General features: G+C 35.7%; 1 protein-coding gene across 1 annotated transcript in view; it reads left to right on the top strand.

Moving 5' to 3' along the window:
• Positions 1–20,414, top strand: part of CPS1 (carbamoyl-phosphate synthase 1) — a 122,325-nt gene that overhangs the window by 52,914 nt on the left and 48,997 nt on the right. The window contains exons 19-21 of the mRNA XM_032403000.1: positions 1,281–1,479; positions 4,885–5,061; positions 8,835–8,953. Coding sequence (XP_032258891.1) covers positions 1,281–1,479; positions 4,885–5,061; positions 8,835–8,953 — 495 coding nt within the window. The remainder of the gene's footprint in view (positions 1–1,280; positions 1,480–4,884; positions 5,062–8,834; positions 8,954–20,414) is intronic.

Here is a 20,414-nt window from a genome sequence, read left to right as displayed (position 1 = left end):
AGCTGCATTTACAAGCTATAGTCCCCATTTCTGTATGCTGGCTGCAAATCATTTAGGACCCTAAGGACATGGTTATTAATGAGCTTGCCGCCAGATTGAAGTAAATGATATTGCTCGCTGGCTTTGTTTGCTGGCTAATCATAAACTAATCAAAATCTGGGTGGTCAAAGCAGGCTGCAAAAAATCTGCTTCCTAATTGCACTTTGCAGATATTGTTAAAAAGTGAAAATTAATTCTCAACTTTAGTCCTCAACTGGTTTCTTCAGGTATATAGTAAATGGTAGGCAAATAGTATAGTTTACTTGATTCAAGCATTCAATAAATTATTTTATTTTAGCAAAACTGCACAGGACCAAACATTGTAGGATTTTTCTATAGATAAATATTGCAACCAAATAAGTGAATTTGCTACCCATTTAAAAACTGCCGGCGAGCATAAATCGAGGGAACATTAGTACATTTTTCTATTAATATACTTAGCATATGGCATTTAAATTACATGGCATTTAAGTGAACTAAATAATTACCTGTAAAGTTTTTTTTGCTTAATATGGCTCCGCAGTGCTGTATGGAGTGGCAGGGAGGTGTTGCCCTAAGCAAGAGTCAGGAGACCTGAGTTCTCCTTCCAATTCTCCTATTGACTTTGGACACATCACTTATTGTCCCTATCAGTTTCCTCATCTGTCAGATGAGGGAGATGTATTAAAAGAATCATATGTAATTCTACAGTTCTGTGAATTATATTCTCAAATATAATTACCAAAACTATCCAGTTAAGTTCCTAGAATGTTAGTTTTGTAAGGAGTCCCAAGTTCAAAAATTTGGAGACAAAGCAAGGACCCAAGCTTGCAATGACTACATTTTCTGACCATTGAATACCCCACAATGCCAGCTAACTCCACTGTCTTCCTAGGTGCAGACATCAATATATCTTTTCAAAAGAGTATTTTGCAGATTCTTATCTTAGTGGAGGCTCTGGAAAAGTGAGCACCTTATCAAGGAAGTCATTGATTTTGGATTAAAGAGGTGAAGGTTGGCAGTCGTTGCATTGAATGTCAGGCATAGAGAGTGAATTCCTTCGTGATCCGTGTCTCTCTACTTTATCATGACTCACATTATTTTATAAGCGGCTATTAAATCTTCATACAGAACAGAGAACCAGATGTGTTTTATACCCTGATGTGGAATAATACTAGAATTTCTAAGAAAGACCAATTTATGTTTTGGGCTGTTTTTAATGCTCATTGCTGAAAGAAAAAAAAATATCTCCTCTTTTATAGCTACCCACTGGCATTCATTGCTGCAAAGATTGCCCTAGGAATTCCACTTCCAGAAATCCAGAATGTTGTATCGGGGAAAACATCAGCCTGCTTTGAACCTAGCCTAGATTACATGGTTACCAAGATTCCTCGCTGGGATCTTGATCGTTTTCATGGAACGTCTAGCCGAATTGGTAGCTCTATGAAAAGTGTGGGAGAGGTGAGTCCGTGGTTTATTCCTCTATTTATTCTTGTTCTCAACTATTTTGTCAAATCCTTAACATCCTTAGAAGTATTCAGGTTGCCTGGATACTGGGTTCTTGATTGGAGGATATATGGGAATTTCATTTCCTCCATGGTGTTTCAACATCTCTCTGAGTATTATCATAAGGTATTTGTTACATTTCCCCTTAATGGATCTTAAAAGCTTCTAATTGAAAGGAGAGCCTGTATATGTGGATGTATAATATATTTGCACATATGAAAAACATATTTTCATAAATAACTGAGTTATAATGTGTTCTATAAACAGACCTAGAAAATAACATGATATAAAATGGTATACCAAAAGACCATTGCACTGAGGTTAAGAATTTAATTTTAATCTATTCACACAAATTATGGCTTTACCCTCCTTGGACCTCACTTTCTACATGTCTAAAAGAAAAGGGCTGGACTAGAAGATCTTTCATGTCCCATCTAGCAGCAAAGTTTAAATTGAGGAGAGCACAATGGGATATGAAGTCCTCTTTCATTATATTGAAATGGTCTAAGCTTTTAGGACCTTTAGATTTTTCATAATGTCCCTTTTTATATTATTTGAAATTAAAATTAGCTTTTGATTATTCCATCTTCAAAGATACAGTGCTCCTCTGTACCGGAGGAAAGAAAGGAATTCAGACCCCTGCCTCTGACTGTCACTCTCTTCCTTCCCCCACAAAGGGGTTTATTTCTTCTTGCATCCAGTTGGTTTGGCATAAGTGGAGAGAGCATGAGTCTTTGAACCAAATGAGCTTGGGTTTTACTCTTCGAGTTGCCACTGACTAGTTAGAGACACTCATGCAAGACGCTGGTCCTCAGGTTTTCCATCTGAAAATTGGAGATGGTAATACCTACCTTGGGAGGTTCTTATAAGATTTAGGATTAATACATGTAAATCTTTAGTAATGTCTTTTAAGGTAGATTCATAATGAATCTCAAATAAATGTGTTTCATCAGTATTTTTGTCATTGTTTACGGGTAGAATTTTTGATTACCAGCAGTATGCATGAATCTCAATCTCTATCGATCTATTGATCTATCATCTATCTATTTATTTTATCTCACCTCTGTCTCTATATGGCCAATGTAGGAGCTCTTGGTCTATGCCTAGATATCTAAGCTGGTTAGATTACAGGGCAAAGAACTGTTTATGACATATTGTTCTATGTTGGCCTTTATTTATCCTGTGTTACAGATTATAGTTATCCTCAGACTAGCCATTGCAGAAATGCATACCACCAATCACAGGAAGTTCAGCTTAAATCCATCAGCAATGCAGGAGAAAAGAAAAAAAAAAAAAGACATTTTACTGATCAATCAGATTCATGCATGAAGGGGAGAATTATTACTATTTTGGTTTCCTTAGTTTCCAAGATACTAATGCAAGATTTTAAAGTAATGACAGATAAGGAAAACTTGACCTTTTAAATTAAAATGTCCTACTAGTTGTAAAAAAAGAAACAAAAAACTGGTAGTCCTTCATAGCTGCTTTAAATCTTATTTTTTCTCTCATGCTTCACGGTGCACAATAGAATTAAAACTCAAATGCCATGGAAAGTTTTGTTGGTAGCTCTCCTGCCAAATAAACAGCTGTTATTTAGTTTATTTTATGGGAAGTATCCGTTTTCACATTGCTCACAGTAAAATTTATAGGCCAAAGAAGATGAGATAATTTCTGTAATGTGTTCATTTAGGGCTTATAATCTAAGGGACGTTTATTGTCAGTGGATATTTCCCATCATACATTTAGTTCAACTCAAGTTAGGAAGCATTTCCCCAGCTTTTACTCCATGCAAGATGCAGTGAATAAGATGGAGATATTTGTTCCATGTTATCTGCAGTTGGTAAGTTGAGAATACAGAAATAGAACTAAACGTAATATGAATTCAACTGTGGTGGAAGTTAAGATACAGCGTTTACATACAGGTGCTTTGAGAATGGAGAAGAATAGGGTCAGGGAATAGGGCTGGGGTCCTGTCAGTTAGTCCATTGAAAAATGGTGAAATTTTCACTTAATGAAGGTGAGTATTAATCATATAAAATATTAAAAAGCACAAATTTTGAGCAAACACAGTTATGTACTCCTTTATTATTATATAGGTAGGTTTGTTTTTCTTTTATAGAACATATTCCATATACCGTTATGTACAGTGTACTTACAAATAATAATTTATGGTGAGTTACTTATAGAACCAGTTACTTTATCGCCAACTTTTAAGTATGTAATACTTATAAGTTGTATTAAATATTTTCCTAATTTGATAGCACCATAAAATCTTTCATTTCTGGCAGTCTCTCTCACACTTAGGCTAGCAAGTCTATGACCATATTGTGTAACCCTTCAAATATCATTATACCTATCTGAATTGGACTAACATTTTATTCATCTCTGCTCTTGAGAATCTTCCTTACTTCTAATTAAATTGGGGGCAGCGTGAAAGGTTATCTGTTTGGCTTTAGTGATCTTTGAATATGTATCTTGTCACACAATTGGCATGAAGGTTTACCAAACTGACATGAATGGGAATCTGGGTCTATTTGAGGAATCACAGAAGTTTACTGAAGGCAGCATTATCACTGTTATTATTTTAAATTGGAGACCCCAAATGCATAGCAATCTATGATTCCGTGGAAAGATTCAAAGACAGTGTTTATCCACTGAAAATAACTGGTTAGGCTTGAAGGCAATTTAAGTTTAGTTCTGACTTGTAGCTTGTCCAAGTGAAATCACTACATGGTCTTCCTAATTGATTAGTGTACAATCAGCTGTAAAGATTGTGGGAAGACACATCGAATTTGTCATGGGGAATTTAGATCCACCTACATTCAAAATCTGAATCTGTCAGTATTGTTATGATTCTGAAGGTTTTATTAATATTAATGCTTCGTTATAAAGAAAGCCAACCTGTCTTGGATTGTGACTGATAACCCATTTAGAAATAGTTCTGTTTTTGTGTTAATATATGTCTGGCTTCTCTTCATTTGTTTTTTATTCTAAATAACATCTGCGTAAAAGCAAGATTTTATTAAGGAAGGGTCTATATGCTCTTGCCACCTATTCCTTAGTTTAATATTATTGTTCAGAGCAGTTGCAGGTAATTTCCTCATCAGTCTCAACAAATAAAGCTAAATTCCTGGTGTGGTAAAAGACTGACCTGATATTGTTAAAGACCCATTATATCAAAACCATGGCGAAAAGGAGAGAGAAAGAAAAATAACAATAGCAACACCTAAATTTGGGTAGTATTCTTATATGTTTTGTTCTAACGTCTTTTCTAAAAAACATTCCATTTCTAGTTCTGTTTCAAATTCAATATATATAAGCTCTTTTTTAAAAATACAAGTTCTTAAATGTGCATTACAGGTCATGGCTATTGGTCGCACCTTTGAGGAGAGTTTCCAGAAAGCCTTACGAATGTGCCACCCGTCTATAGATGGTTTCACTTCCCGTCTCCCTATGAACAAAGAATGGCCATCCAACATAGATCTCAGAAGAGAGCTGGCTGAACCATCCAGCACCCGTATCTATGCCATTGCCAAGGTAATATGTGATAAGGGGCCCTGAGTGACTATTTTCTTCAGAATATAGCCACCCTGGACTTTATTTATTTATTTATTTATTAAAAAGATTTTATTTATTTATTTGAGAGAGAGAGATAGAGATAGCAAGAGAGAGCATGAGCAGGGAGGAGAGGGAGAAGCAGGCTCCCCGCAGAGCAGGGAGCCCGATGTGGGGCTAGGTCCCAGGACTCTTGGAACATGACCTGAGCTGAAGGCAGATGCTTAACCAACTGAGCCACCCAGGCACCCTGCCAACCTGGACTTTAAAGTAAAACTGAAACACAAAATGGTTGTGAATTCAGGGATTTGGGGAAAAAATTTAATTTTCTTCAGTAGTATTATACTAGAGACTTCTGTGGCTTTTTTCAGATTATTCTATAATTAATGAAATATTACCCCCTTTTTAAAAATTTTATTTGAGCTTGGACTGAAGGACACATTGCAGGTTTAAAGGATGATCATACAGATAAAATGTTCCTTCCTTATATATATATATCTTATCGATACTCTTAGGTAGGTTTGATCATATTGACCTGCCATTTCCTGTCCCTCTCATTACTCGTTCCTTGAAAATGTATAAAATCATATTTTAGAAAGGAAGATGCATAAAATAGTATCATTTAGTATATGCTCCCTCAGACTTTAGAATAATCTTTATTTGCTTCTTTTTCTGTGTTTAAACAACAATGACTATAAAGATCTTCCATGATTGTAGGCTTTTCTGTGTAATTATTTTATTGGTCTTACTTTTAGAACAAAAAAGCCCTACATTTCTCACTTCCACCCCCTAGTTCCCTTTTATGCAAATTAAATGCCATATTAATCTCCTTTCATGTTTACTATGTGTAGGGTTTTGGATTTTCAGCTCATCTGATTTTATAAAAGGTGACTTGGGCAGCTGGGACCTGTCTGGTCAGAAATCCCTGAATGGCTTTTTGACATTTAAGGAAGCTTAGGCATTAATCCTCCAACAGTATCAAACCACACTGGAGCTACAAAGCCCCGCTGACCATTTCATATGTGCATGTGTGCATGTGGGATGAGTTGATGAAAATATGAATTTTGTCTTTAAAGAGGAAATCTGTCTTTGTAATTTGCCTTTGTAGCAACAGAAAAATGCTGTGAGTGATTTTGAACTCACTGCAACTTTCCCGTCCATGTACTGAGAGTCCTGCTGAGAGGGAGAAGCGGAGGGAATGTTTCCTTCATTGCATATAATGTATACCCTCCTCACCTTTATGGTTTCTAAATGCAGAATATTAAGTTCCATTGAAATTCTGGCAGATGTTAGTGTCTTTTGATGGACATTTCTCAATATTGAGTTTCAAGGTAATAGAGAATTAACATTTTCAGTGGGGGGGGGTGGGTGATAGTAGTGATGAGAGGTTATTCCAGAGAGCCATTTCACCTTCTTTATTGTTCTTATTTCAGTCTTTTGTTTTAAAAAAGCATTCTACCATATTCTTATGTGTAGATATACATATGATGTTTTCTTTCCAGACAAAGGGCAGTAAATGAATTTTTTCCTTAAGCCTAGTATGCCTACTTCTGCCATTTTGAGGTGGATGAAAAAGGGAAGTATTTCCAAGTCCCTGGGGAGGATATAAAGCTCGAGCAAATCTCTCATTCTTTTCTAACAGACTTATAAAGGATGAGAATTCAGAGGAAACGTGTGGAGGTCCTTTCTCACACAGAGCCCCCTATGTATGAGCAAAAAGTGCAGGGTCTGAGGTATAAATTATTGTCTGCCAGAGTGCCGGCAGAAGGAACTGATGTCTGTTTGTTAGAGGTCGTCATTACTGTTCATTGCCCCAGCAACCAGGAACTTGGTGATTTTGACAAAGAGAGTGAGGACCGTGGAGGGCTGAAGGGGAAAAAATGAAAGGCGTGAGTAAATCTTCGCTCGCTTTCATGGTCCTTACAAAAGGGCAAGTTGCTCTGAGGCCTGATTTTTGTGCAGTCTTATTTCAGGATGACTGGATCATCACCTCTTTTGATCTGGGGAGAATACAGGGCATTATTTTTGATTTGGGAAACATTAGAGTAACCTTGAACTTGTTTGGGGTGATTATGAACTTCGTTATAGCTGTGTGACACGGCAAAGCTGCCGTGCTTGAAGATGAGGTCATGAGATGGGCAGGATTTGGCTTTCGGTTGGACACCGTGGGTGGGACTGTAATTGTCCTTCCTCCTAGTGAAATGAATCCAGGAGTTTAGGCTCTCTGACAAGCGTGGGGTCAAGAGTGTGTGTGATCATGTGAAGACTTCCTCTGGTCTGTCGAAAGTGTCACTAACTTAAGGTTCTATCCCCTCATAGTGCTGATGGCCAACAGCTAATTGAGTATTTGATCACTTGGAAAATGAGACAGAATACTAAGTCCTTGGGAACCTGGCTCTATATAAGGAGAATTAAACAAAAGGAACATGAATAGACTTATGAAATGAGCACGCCTTTGAGTATTTCCATTAGGTGTCATCTAATGCTAGTCAACAGAATTATGAGCTGTGCTGTCTCTCATTGTCTCCCTGGTGCTAGAAATCAGTGAAGATTTAAAGAAAATTAAGCTCCTTGGGTTGAAATATAATAGCAGAATTACTAGTTACATATATTTCTTAATGGGATTTAAAAATACAGTGTGCTATTTCTAGAATATGTGGTTTTGGAGTATTATCTGATTATTAATCTTCATTGAGTATAAACATATACTTAAAAATAGTAAAGAAGAAGAGTGGACATCTTTTGAATATCAAGGTTTGGGTTTTGAGCGTTTATCTCTTCTTTCTGTTGCCTTTTCTACTCAGCTTAATGACCCATAGTTGTAATTTTACTTCTGAGAAATTGCTAAAGTAAGCTTGAGGAAAGAGCTGAGCTGCCTATCAGAACAGAAGTTATTACTACACTGTTTTGGAATATATTAGGATTTTGTAAATGCCTTTCTTAGCACAAAAGTCATAGTAACTGATTCAAAATAATTTTTTTGTTTGAAGTCTTCTCTGAGGAAATATTCTAAAGAAATAACACTAAGTCAGATTTGATCCATAAATTTTCACTGACTGGTTTGTGTGAGTGTGGAATGAGGTAAAAAAACTATGGTATTTGCCAAAGGGTAATTATCCAAAATACAAGTTAAATGATCATCATATTGATTCTAGATGTTCCTACCAATTTGGCTTAACTGTAGTTTCAAGAGATTCTCTTTAATTCCAAAGAGATGTACCAAATTTAGGATATAATTAGCAACATGGTTATATAGAAAGCAGGGAAGCAGAGCTTATTAGGGGGATTTTTCTGAGCACACACTGCTCTGATTAACTCAAGACACCTCCTTGAGGGGGCACCTGGGTGGCTCAGTCGTTAAGCATCTGCCTTGGGCTCTGCCTTGGGCTCAGGTCATGATCCCAGGGTCCTGGGATCGAGCCCCGCATCGGGCTCCCTGCTCCGCGGGAAGCCTGCTTCTCCCTCTCCCACTCCCCCTGCTAGCGTTCCCTCTCTCGCTGTGTCTCTCTCTGTCAAATAAACAAATAATAATAATAAAAAAAAGACACCTCCTTGGTATGCCATTTGTGGGTATAGTTGGCAGCGTTGGTAGGTTTATTGGGAGGAACATGAATGATATTATATCAGTTCCATTCTCAGTCTGTAGCCTCAAGCTCTCTGAATAACGTAGAGAGGAATGGCTGCTATATGTTTTCAACCAAATAAGACATTTATAAAATATTTGTCAAAGAAAGTGTCTCTTCTCCTTTTGGCAGGCCTTGGAAGACAACATGTCCCTTGATGAGATTATGAAGCTCACATCCATTGACAAGTGGTTTTTGTATAAGATGCGTGACATTTTAAACATGGAAAAGACCCTGAAAGGGCTCAACAGGTAAGGCAGCGTTGCTCTGATTCACTCCAGATACCTTCTGTGCAGCTTTTATCTTCCTCTTATCCTTAAGCACTTGGCCAAAATTCTGCTTCAATGAAGTAAATAGTGCCAAGGCTGGTAAGCAGTAGTGATGGCCACAAGAAATGGCAGTTCTAGATGTTTACCTTTTGAAAGGTATCTCTTGATATTTTTAACCGTTTTGTACCGCTTCCATTGCCATCAAACTTAGTGATATTTTTATCAGGTCTTTTGAAGTTAAAAAATTGGTGTACATCTATGAATTCATGTGCTGTTTAACTTACCCAAAATTACCTAGATCAAAACGTTATCAATCAATAATTAAATGAATGATATCCTTATTTTCTATAATATTTCTAAGTTCTGAAGTCAGTTTCTTTCTTTTAATATCAACTTACATATTGCTGTATATTGATGAGCTAATGTATTCCTCTTGCATTCTACTGATATTTTTAACATTGGGACTTCCAGTTCAGCATACGAATAAGCCACATTCAAGTTCTGTTAATAGATTCTTTACCTCTCACTAATTTACATTTTTATCTCCTTCAAGGCCAATTATTTTTAAAATCTCATTTCATGTTCAGAATATTCTGATAATGTCAGTGCTTTAAAATCTACTTCTTTATTTTTCATGACAAGACCATTTGTTGGGTCACCTCAGGCTTATGAAATCACAGATAGGTTTTAAACATGGATCTTTGATAAGAGGAACATTTATTACCAATCTAGAGGAGAGAATATAATCCTCTTTAGCTTCTCCCCTTTTAAGAGGGTTGGGAAATACACAATTATTTGAAAGAAGTCTCACCTACAAGCCTAGGCATATGTTTAGAGAGAAGGAAATGTTTTGTTTGTGTAAATTATTCTCAAATGATTAGAGAAAACATAAAAATATTAATCACTTAAAATGTTGTTGAAGACAGTGGGAGTTCTCAAAGCCTACATCTGTGACGTATAATTTGGGTTACTGTGTTTACCTAATCAAGATGCCCACACAAACCGGGCAATAATAACACTTGCTTTTCTTTTTGAGCAAAATGAGGTTCTTTTTCATCAGTTGAACAGTTGCCCACAACAAATGCTTGGTTTTGAAAGTGGGGGATTCCAATCTGCCAAAAATGAAACTAGCTGCGGTTGCTTAAAAGTCATCCTTTCTAGTGATCACATAAAATGAACCCTAGACAGCAAATACGTTAAGAATTGAGCCTGTGCATTCATCTTAGAATTTTGCTGACTGGAGCTTTCTTTTTCTTGGTTTATGAGGCCAACAGAACTTCCATGTTGAATTATAGTCTCTTCTACTGTTACCAGTTTCAGACAACTGATTTCAAATGCCTATGAAACCACTCCAATTAAACCACATGAGGGTGCTAGAAACTTACAGTATGCCAATTGTAGCTGTGGGAGAGACCTGGGGTGAAAAATAGCAGATGTTGTTGTGATTTAAATTTTCACTTGATATACATTCTGATTTTTGGACAAATTCTATGTTTTAACTGAATAGTTTTTGTTACAACCAGAAAGCAGGTTGAGATTCTAACTAAGCAGGAACAAGTGTATATTGAGAATGAAAAACGTGCTTGGAGGATTAGACCCGCTTACTGTTACAGATCACTTATCTTTCTGATTTCCACATTCTGTTGCATTTATTTGCTGATAATTTAACATTTTTAGTTTCCATTTTCTGGCATAAGCATATTTGTAAATAGAGATATTTTCTATTGTTTGTAATGATCAATGTTAAAATTTTTTTATATAAAGCTTTTAATAACTTAAAATAGTCTAAAACATTATACTTAAAGTTATCTTTTGTCTCAAGAACTCAACAGGTGATCCATGGTGTTAGTAAACCTAAACCTTGAACTCATTATTTTCTGAATGATACTTTACTATTTAATTCTTCTTGGTTTTTTTGTTTGTTTGTTTGTTTGGTTTTTTGTTTTTTGATTTTGGAGTGTCCTAGATGCACACAGAGCAATTTGATAATGATTGTTATTTAGAAGTGTTAAATAAGTAGAAAAAAAAAAAAAGAATAGATAGCCACTGAAGCTACCTGTCTCAGTCATTGTGTGGTCCATAGAGGTCTGAAAGTGGATGGATATCATGGCTGATGGAATGTAAGTGTATAGGACTTGAGTTTTGTTGTCCTGTTTTGGTTATCTTCACCATTACCCTGGATTATGATGTCTTCTGCTTTTTCTCAGCCTCTACATATCCAAGAAGGCTTAGTCATCAAGGCAGATACTGCTCCAACAGTAGTAATAACTCTCCATTAGCAGTTGGCATTATATAGCTGAATTATGCATTGCCAGTTTGCAGAAAGTTTATGAAGATCAGTTCTTTTTCCTTTACATTTATCTGTGGTTCACTTTGTTTCAAAATCTCAACTGTTCCAGTGTTGGAAAGGCTGACTTTCCTTGTAGACCGAGGAGGTAACTATTTGGTGTGGTTTGAGATGGCCCGCAAATTCTCTTGCCTCAGCATCTCTCTGCTGCCAATGTGCCCAGGTCCCTTTGCGCTTTTCTGATAGGTCCCTGGGAAAACAGGCAATGGGGATCTCAGCTGGGAGAAAAGGGGAAACTTAAAGAAGGGATGAAGTATAGAATGCCAGATGTGGGTTAAGTTTCACTTGGTTCCTTTCCACTTGGAAAGAACGCAGGGTCTGGAGCTAGTCAGATAGATAGGTGGGAAGTTTTCCCCTGCTGTGGAATCGCACGTCACCTCCCTCCCTTCTCTGGCCTCACATGCTTTCTGCTAATGTCTGCTTAATAGTTTTGTTGTGAAGCTTAAACAATATAAATGTAAAGGACACCTGGCACATGGTGAATGCCCAAGATGGTTTTCACTCTTTCCCCCTGAAAATGCTGCTTATTATAATGAAGAGTATTTTGTGATTTCAGATAGATACATTTAAAGACTACTTTTTAGAGCTACACAATTTGCATTTGCTTATATATTTTACAGTATGTCATTTCTTAATTTTCTTGATGATGCACCGTCACTTCACTTGTTTTAATACCAGACCTATTTTTTTTAAAAAAGAAGCAATGATAGCAAGTAATACAAATGCTATTCTTATCAAAAGATCAATAACACTCCATTATGCTAATGAACAAAAATTCCCACTCTACAGTTGTTAATCATGCTAAAATTCTTCTAAAATCCAATAAATATGTTTACTAGCACAGGATGAGAACATCATTCAGATTGATGGCCAGTCTATGACTTGTATTTACATATAGTCATCTGAGATGAAGTTCAGAATTTGACTCCTAAATGGAATATACCCATGTATTTAGGATATATGTGAATGTCCATAGATTGGAGTGGGGAAAACAAAACAATGTTTGTAGTGAGGTTGGCATTATGGAAATAACTGAAGAGTTTTCCATGTCCATGAGAAAGTGAAAATTATAGAAATTCCTTTCCTTGAAGGGTGGAGATGAACATGTGTCTTGCTGAGGATGATATATGAAATCCCAGCCTGGTTCAGGGCAACGAGATATTAGACTAGTGTTAGAATAATTGACTCAGCGTCCAGGCTGCAAGTGCTTGCTCCCATCAGAACTCAGTCTGCCGTCTCCAGCACATGAGCACAGCAATGGCAGCCCACGGGAGACTTCCAGAGCAATAGCCATTCTTACCGACTCAGGTGATAGCCGTGATTCAGACAGCTTCAGCAAAAAATTTCTCTTCCCACTTGAGTTCACTGACTTTCTCCTTCTCCTCTTAAATTGTTTATTGCTGCCCAAGGGCATGCTAGGAATGTTGACAGTTCTAGGCAGTTCCCCAAATTTATAAGCTGGTGTAGTAGCATTAATCGACCTAGAGTGATAACATATTTTACAGCGAGTTTCTTTAGGTTTTGAGATGTTTCTCTTTACTCCATGTGATGTGAGTTGTATCATGTAGGATTCCAATGCCTGTAATGCATATGCACTGGGATTTAGATGTTTAATCTATTAACTTCACGTTACTGGATCACTTTGCAGGGAGTATAAGAAAAGTTGAGTCTGTCAGGGTTTTTGGTGGAGCTGCAATGTTTGCATAAGCTCTATCCATTGGCTTTCACAACTGAGCTATCCACATTTTAATATGTCTATTTTCCCCACACTCGCTCATCTTACCAACACCGACTCTTTCACCCATAATGCTCCTCCCATATAGCGTTTTCATAAATACTTACTACAAGAAAAAATATACTTATTTTGCTCTATTAAAAATTACAAAAACCTCACCTATAATCCTTTCCTCCATTAGCGTATAGAGAGATTCAATTTTGATCATGCAAATAAACCTGACCTGGAGGGCAAAAGTACAAGTGCCATAAATCAAATAAATCAAATGTCAAATGTCTTCATCAGCTAGGTTCTCCTGGTATAGCTGACTCCCTAAGGTAACAAAAGAATGGATTTAGAATTACATCTTTTAATATAGAAAACTGAATTTTGATTCAATCAAACAATTCTCAGTGCCTTTCAAGTGTAAGATAATAATCAGAAAATTTATTGACTACATATCAGTCACTGTTCTAAGCACATTATTTCATTTAGCTTTTACTACAACCTAAGGAGATCAGTAATTATCCTGATTTTACAGTTGTAAGCTGAGGCACTGAGATATTTAGCAACTTCCTTGCTATCACCTGCTAATAAATGACAGATGTGGGATCAAACCTGAGCAGGACTCCAGAGCTCAGGATGTTTGATATTTCACCCCTGTGCTATATGTAAATGTGTGTATATGTATATACACACACATATATGTGAATATATATATATGTATTCACACATAATTGTATACATGTATGTTGAGGGGTGTAGAAAGGTGAATTAAATAGCATCTGAGGGAAATAAGGTTACAGATAACAGACACTTTCAATATAGTAATGATATTCAATAAAGGATGATAGTCCCATCACCATAGAACTAGCACATATGAGAAAGTTTTCAACTATGTTAGTAATTAATAGACAAGCACAGGTACAAAGATCTCTCGGTTGAACCCCTTCTGCTATAAGTAAGGAAGGAAGTCAACTGTAATAAAGCTTGTTTATGAGCGGGGACTATTTCAGGACATTACACCCCAAACATTTAAATTTACAATATCAAGTTGGATTAGCAATTTTAGGTTGAAAGATAATAATGATACTTAAAAAAAAAAAACACAACAACATGAACAGGCAAGAAAAAAACCATGAGGGTGCTAATTACCAGCTTTGAGTATCTGCTTATCTTATGCCTGTGTCTTTTTAATTTTTTTATTTCCTTATTTTGATTTTTGGGTGCTTTAGTTATTTGATTGCCATATCAAAAGGAATCTCTTGTTGTCCAATTTAGATGTTTAAAAATAGGGGATATGGCCATTGTCATACAGTTTATACCATGTAAGTATAGGAGGCTAAGATTTGGATCTATTTCTTTATTAATTGTTGGTATAAATTTAATTTACTGTAGATTAATGTACAAATTATGCAGGAATTCCTTTTGTCCAATATTCTATAGGCTTCATTTTTTTTTTACTATTTTAATTCTTATAATATTCTTTTCCTTCTTCGCTGCCACTTACTGCTATATTCAATGTAGCAAAAAAGAGTAAAGTACACTTTTGAAGGGCCCAATTGTCATCTGAACATCACTATGTTCAGTGTGATAAACTGTGTCCATTGGTGAGTGCTGAAAAATCATAGGTGTGCCTATTGCTTAGGAAAACAATCTAGGGCAAACCTGGTGAGTTCCACTTGGGCATTCAAGTGCTAAATTGAGCTCAGTAAAGTTGGCCATTTCCCTGCAGCCACAAACTTCTGGCAGATGTAATAATGCAGGTGTCACCTTAGCTGGAACACTCCCTTTGAATGTCCTCTCCTATACATGTTAGTTTCTATTGACTTTTTATTTAGCTTGCTCATGAGGCATGGCAAAACCAGACAAGAACATTTTGTGCTTTCATTTGATTAAAGTTTTTTGGGGGAAAAATGTCACCTAAAAGTTGTTAAAACTTAGATATAAGGTAGAAAAATGTTGGTACTTTGCTTTCTAATGATAATTTGCACTTTCTGATAGAAAAAAACCCTAATAATAAGAAACTTTAGTCTTAAAGGGTATTAAATATAGACATAATTTAGGGAAAGAGATATATATATTTCCTTATATCTAACATATAATTGCATGTTATAATTTTGATGATACTTTACTCTGGACATATGTTTGTCCAGATGCCATTGGTTGTTTTCCCCACTCCAGTCTGAACATTCATCTATATATACTAAATATATATGAATGTGGGAATGGTGATGATTGGATGCTTTAATGGAACCCGTTGTCTTGATTTGCAGAAAATGGGTTATGTCCTCTGACCTCACTACCAACTCACACTATATTTCTGAGTTTTAGTTTCTCTCTAGTTAAAAACAAAACAAAACAAAACAACACAGAAAAAGCAAACTCCATTCTTATTTTACTGGGAAGCCATGCAACTAAGATGAATATATAACATATTATGTGTGAAATAATTAACTCTAAAGGAAAACAGTTTTATCAATTATTACATATTACCATTCTATGGTTTTAGTCTTTATACCCTAAACCACTTATCTAATAAACCTCTCCAAGAATACTAAAAATTGGAGCTTTTATGAGAAAGTTTTTTTTTTTTTTCTATTTGGAAGAGGAGTATTACTGTGGGAATTTCTATGCCTCTGTGAACTAATGCTAAAAATACATTTTATTTTAAATTTGTTTTATGTTCTATGTGATAAGATATTTTAGGTGATGTCATAGATTTGATAGGCCGCCATTAATTTTTTTAACTAACAATTTATTGAATCATATAGAATATAAAAGTTTGCATCAAATATTTAATGTTCTGAGAATCTTCATTGAATTCACTATTTAAATAGTGTTTACAAATGTGTATTTTGAAAGTGTGAGAGAGAACTTGATTCTGGCATGGGCAAAATAAATGTTTTACTCAAAATGTTTCAGAGTGATATTTAGATAATTCATAAAATGGATATTATATATTTTTGTGTATTGATTCTTAAATGTTTGATAGTTCAAAAAAATCTTAAGTTGATTTAAAATAACATATACTCATAATTTGCATGTACTTATTAATAGTCAAGAATTAATAGACAATCCTTATGTCGATATCTCTGATCTCAGCATGATGAGTTATGTATTTACTTGATGGCATTTCTCTTTATTAGGAGCTCTTATTGGGCCAGATGGTATTTGTTCATCTACTCAGTCATTAGTATTTATTGGGTGCCTACTATGTGCAAGACATGGTACTAGGTCCAGTGCCATTTGTCTATGGATAGTTGTTAGTCATTAACATGCCTTCCCTGGGTTTATAATCTATTTTGGAAGATTAAATATATACACGTGGCCATACAGAAGACAGATACTTTTAACAGACCAACTAGAGGCAGGAACACAAAGCCAGGAAAGTTAAATGGAGGTTAAAAACAAAAGCTCTAAGGCCTCTGCCTATGTTATCTCACGTAAGTGTTAATTTAAGAGTTCCTAGAGGGTGTGCATCCCTACTTCATATCTTATAAGTGAAACAATGACTCAGATGTTTAAGTAAACTTTTCAACATTTCAGAGGTAGTGCCTGTTGGAGCCAGGATTTAAGTTCAGGACTTGTGGAATCCAAGGACTGCATATATCCCTTCAATATATTCCCATATATATCCTTCAATATATCCCACTACCAGGGGAGCCAAGAAAAGAGAGATTTTAAAACAAAATAAATAAAATGGGAAGACACTTTCAACAATATTGTGTGGTTTAGGGAGAATAGTGAGGGAGAGAATTGAGCAAGTCCACCAAACTTGGTGATCTGGAGGAAGGAGCAGGAACTAGACTATAAGGACCGAATATGCAAGAAGAGAGGAAGCAGGTAAATGGATGAATTTTACTTAGGAAGCAACAAATCATGTTTGCTCTTACTTTGTTATGTTTCTGCTATGTTTCATAAAAGTGAGAATCTTACTGTAAAGAAATTAAGTCTATGAACAGAAATTAAAGTGGATATTATCTACCTATTTGTTCAATGTAGGTAGTAGTTGGAACCACATAGTTTCATTTTGGTGTTCTGTAATTATTTGATACATGTGGGTACCATCCTCCAATTAAATTATAAATTCCATTAGGGCAAATTTCAAATATGATAATGTCTTAATAGGCTTTTATTATAATCTTTTCTTAAGAGCTTTTGCTGATTTGTGTGAACACAGAATAAAGTTCACTGTACTAAGGCACAGCATCAGCTCCGAAACAGATATGAATGGCTTCCAATTCTTACTGATCATATATTTTCTTGGTAATTGGCATAGAGTATCTTCCATTGAACAAACGCTCAAAAATATTTGTGTGATAATATGCCCATTAAATAAATGAATACATATTCTTGGTAGAAAATGAAAATCAGAATTTCCTAGTCATGACAAAGAAGGGAAATTGGAGTAGAAAAAAAATGAATTTACCTGGTTGCTTCAAGAGCCCCACAAAATGATTACCTGAGAAATATATAGTCCAAGATACAAACTCACTGTGTTGGAAGACATTGTAAATCAGCATCTCTATATTTTCATTTTTTTAAGTGACTATATATCTACTGATTAAGTAGGAAGACTTTGAATAAACTGCTTTCTACGAAAAGGGGATTTATCTAATTGTTTTATATTATCAAATGGAGATTTATATACGCTGGAAACATTATAATACCTATATGTACATTACAAAATCTCTATTGCCAGTTGACAACAAGCCAAAATTTTTATATTTTTGATTAAAAACAAAAAACTATCTGGGTTTTCAAAATTGCAAATTTTCTTAAAAGTTATTGTGAGAAATATTCACTGGTATTTACAGTTGTGGTGAAGGTTCTAATTTAATTACCCAGCGAAGAAGGTTAAGGCAAAAAAGATATATTATTTATAAGACAGAGATCTATATTTCTCTGGTGACCTAAAGGTGCATTTCCGTTATAATACGGGTGGAAAATATCACTAGTCTATTTTTGTGGATGGTGAAACTGAGTCACATTGAGGTGTGTGTCATACTTTCTGTCACAGCAGTCAGAGGAAAGCAAGGAATCTAGCCCAGGGCTTCTGCCTGTGGTTCTAGTCACTAACCCTTTTCAAAAGCTTCTTTTTAGAGATATGACTTTTAAATCAGACAGCTGGAGATCAGTTCCTCCTTAGCTGTCAAGTTGTGAGCTGTGTGTTTTCCTGCCTGAATTGTTGACCCCACTTAGAGCAGAAGAATTGTAAGAGATGTGCCCTTCTCTAGAACTCTTGGGGGGAAAACACAGGGGCCTGGCAGGGAGAAAGCCTTGGCGAGTCACCTTTAAAAGATGTAAACAGAATTTTCATGGGTATGGAGAGCTGGGATAAGGGGTTTCCTTTTACATTTTGCCATATTTCAAATAGAAGACTGTCTATATGCATGTATACACGTACATACATACATACAAACATATACATGTATTTTTTCTTTAAATAAGATACAAACACCTTATCCTCCATGTTAATGCAGGTCAGTAAAAATCTGAAGTGTATAATGGAAATTACATTTACACAAAATAGTCTGCCTCAGCTGTAGTTACAGAAGCTAGATAATCACTCACTGGCCCCCAGAATTTTTTCCCCTGCTCATTCATACCTGAAGTGTCTTTGTGGTGGCGTAGAGCCTCGGAATCTGCCCTCGGAGGTGAAATGCATGATTTTCATCCTGAGGAGCGTAGGTTAGTGGCCATGCCTCCCCACGGTGTAGGAAGTGCTTGGGTACATGTGCTCTCAAGATCAGTTGTGATCTGCAGGAAGTACAGAGTATGTTGGTCCTCATTACGTCAAGGGATCGCTACAGGAATGTTGCAGAGGAGGGGAAAAGTCTGAGAAACGCTGGGGTGCTAGAGCCAGATTTAGATGACTTACCAGTTTTGTTCTGATGAACTGCCCCTTCTGCTTCTCCTCCTCCTTTTTCTCTTCTCCTGTGCCTGTTCTTACCCTTCTTCCTCATCTCCTGGCGTCTACATGTGTGAAGCACTTATTTACTTGCTTGGCATTGTGCCAAACACTTCACATATTTATCATTTCATCTGATTGATACGATTTCTTTTCTCAGTGGAGTTGGAGCATGACTCTAGATTTGGCCGGTGATGTTTACTTAAGGTCGAAATAGGCAGTTAGGCACTCTTTGCCAGTTGTACATGATGATAATAATGTAACGGCCCTCACCTCAGTGTAAACGTGGCTATGGTGATGTTACACATACGGCCTCAAACCCTACCCTACCACCTACTCTTTAGCCGATGGACGGATTTAATTGACCATCCTTTGCTCTAGGCAGCTTGAAGGGAGAGCTACTCAATTTGCTCTTGACTATAGTCATTAGCATGAAGTAAATGAGAATTTTTGCTGTCTTGGGTGTTAATGTTTATTTTTATGTCTTTTTCTGAAAAACACTCAGTGATAAAGAATTTTGATTTCCATGTAGGTAGTAATCCTCAAATTAACATAGATCTAATGCGATATGTCATCAGGAATTTAAAACTAGAATTTTTTCACATCCTCCTAGAAATGACTTTCCATTTTACCTCCTTTCTAGAAAGGGCTTACATTTGCTCATTCAAGAACTAAAAAATTTGGTCAAAAATTATTCCTACATATGTTACATTTAGCAAGAAAAAAATCTATGCAGCGGTTATCAGTAGATAGGCTTCAGTTAAGTAATTTATTTTAATACGATTCTAAGTAATAGTTTCTAGAAGTCAAAGAAAGTTATATATTGAAAGTTATACTGTTGTTTCTTGGAACAACACATCTGATAGGTGGAAGACTACTCTGTTGAAACATGACTTCCTTTAAACAAAAATAATGGAGAGGTTCTAAAATATAAGACTTCCAAATAAATTTATTTGTGAAATAACAGATTTTAAAGCATCAAAGAATGCTCATTTAATCTCAGTTTTCTACTGAGGCCTTATACAGCATTTATTTTTGTTTGTTGGATTTAAATCTGGACATATAAGAAACCTATATTTATGGGAAAAGCCAGGATTTTGCTTACTGAATACATCTTCTTAATTTGGGGAAAAGGATCTATTGAACGGATTTAAAATTATAAGTAAATTTATTAATCAGAAGTAGCAGAAGCAATATTCTATAGTATACACTTTGTCCTTTAGTTCAATCTGATCAGGTGAAAGCTGCTTGATTAGTAAAAACATGCTTTTTTGAACGCATTCTTTTTTTTTTTTTGATAACTAGAAATTTATACTTCTTTTTTTTTAACTTTTTATTGTTATGTTAATCACCATACATTACATCATTAGTTTCTGATGTAGTGTTCCATGATTCATTGTTTGTGCATAACACCCAGTGCTCCATGCAGAACGTGCCCTCTTTAATACCCATCACCAGGTTAACCCAT

Source organism: Phoca vitulina, unplaced genomic scaffold (genome assembly GCF_004348235.1).
Source record: "Phoca vitulina isolate PV1807 unplaced genomic scaffold, GSC_HSeal_1.0 scaffold1, whole genome shotgun sequence".
Taxonomy (NCBI): domain Eukaryota; kingdom Metazoa; phylum Chordata; class Mammalia; order Carnivora; family Phocidae; genus Phoca; species Phoca vitulina.
Note: the sequence above shows the minus strand (reverse complement) of the source record. Positions and strands in the feature narration are given on the sequence as shown.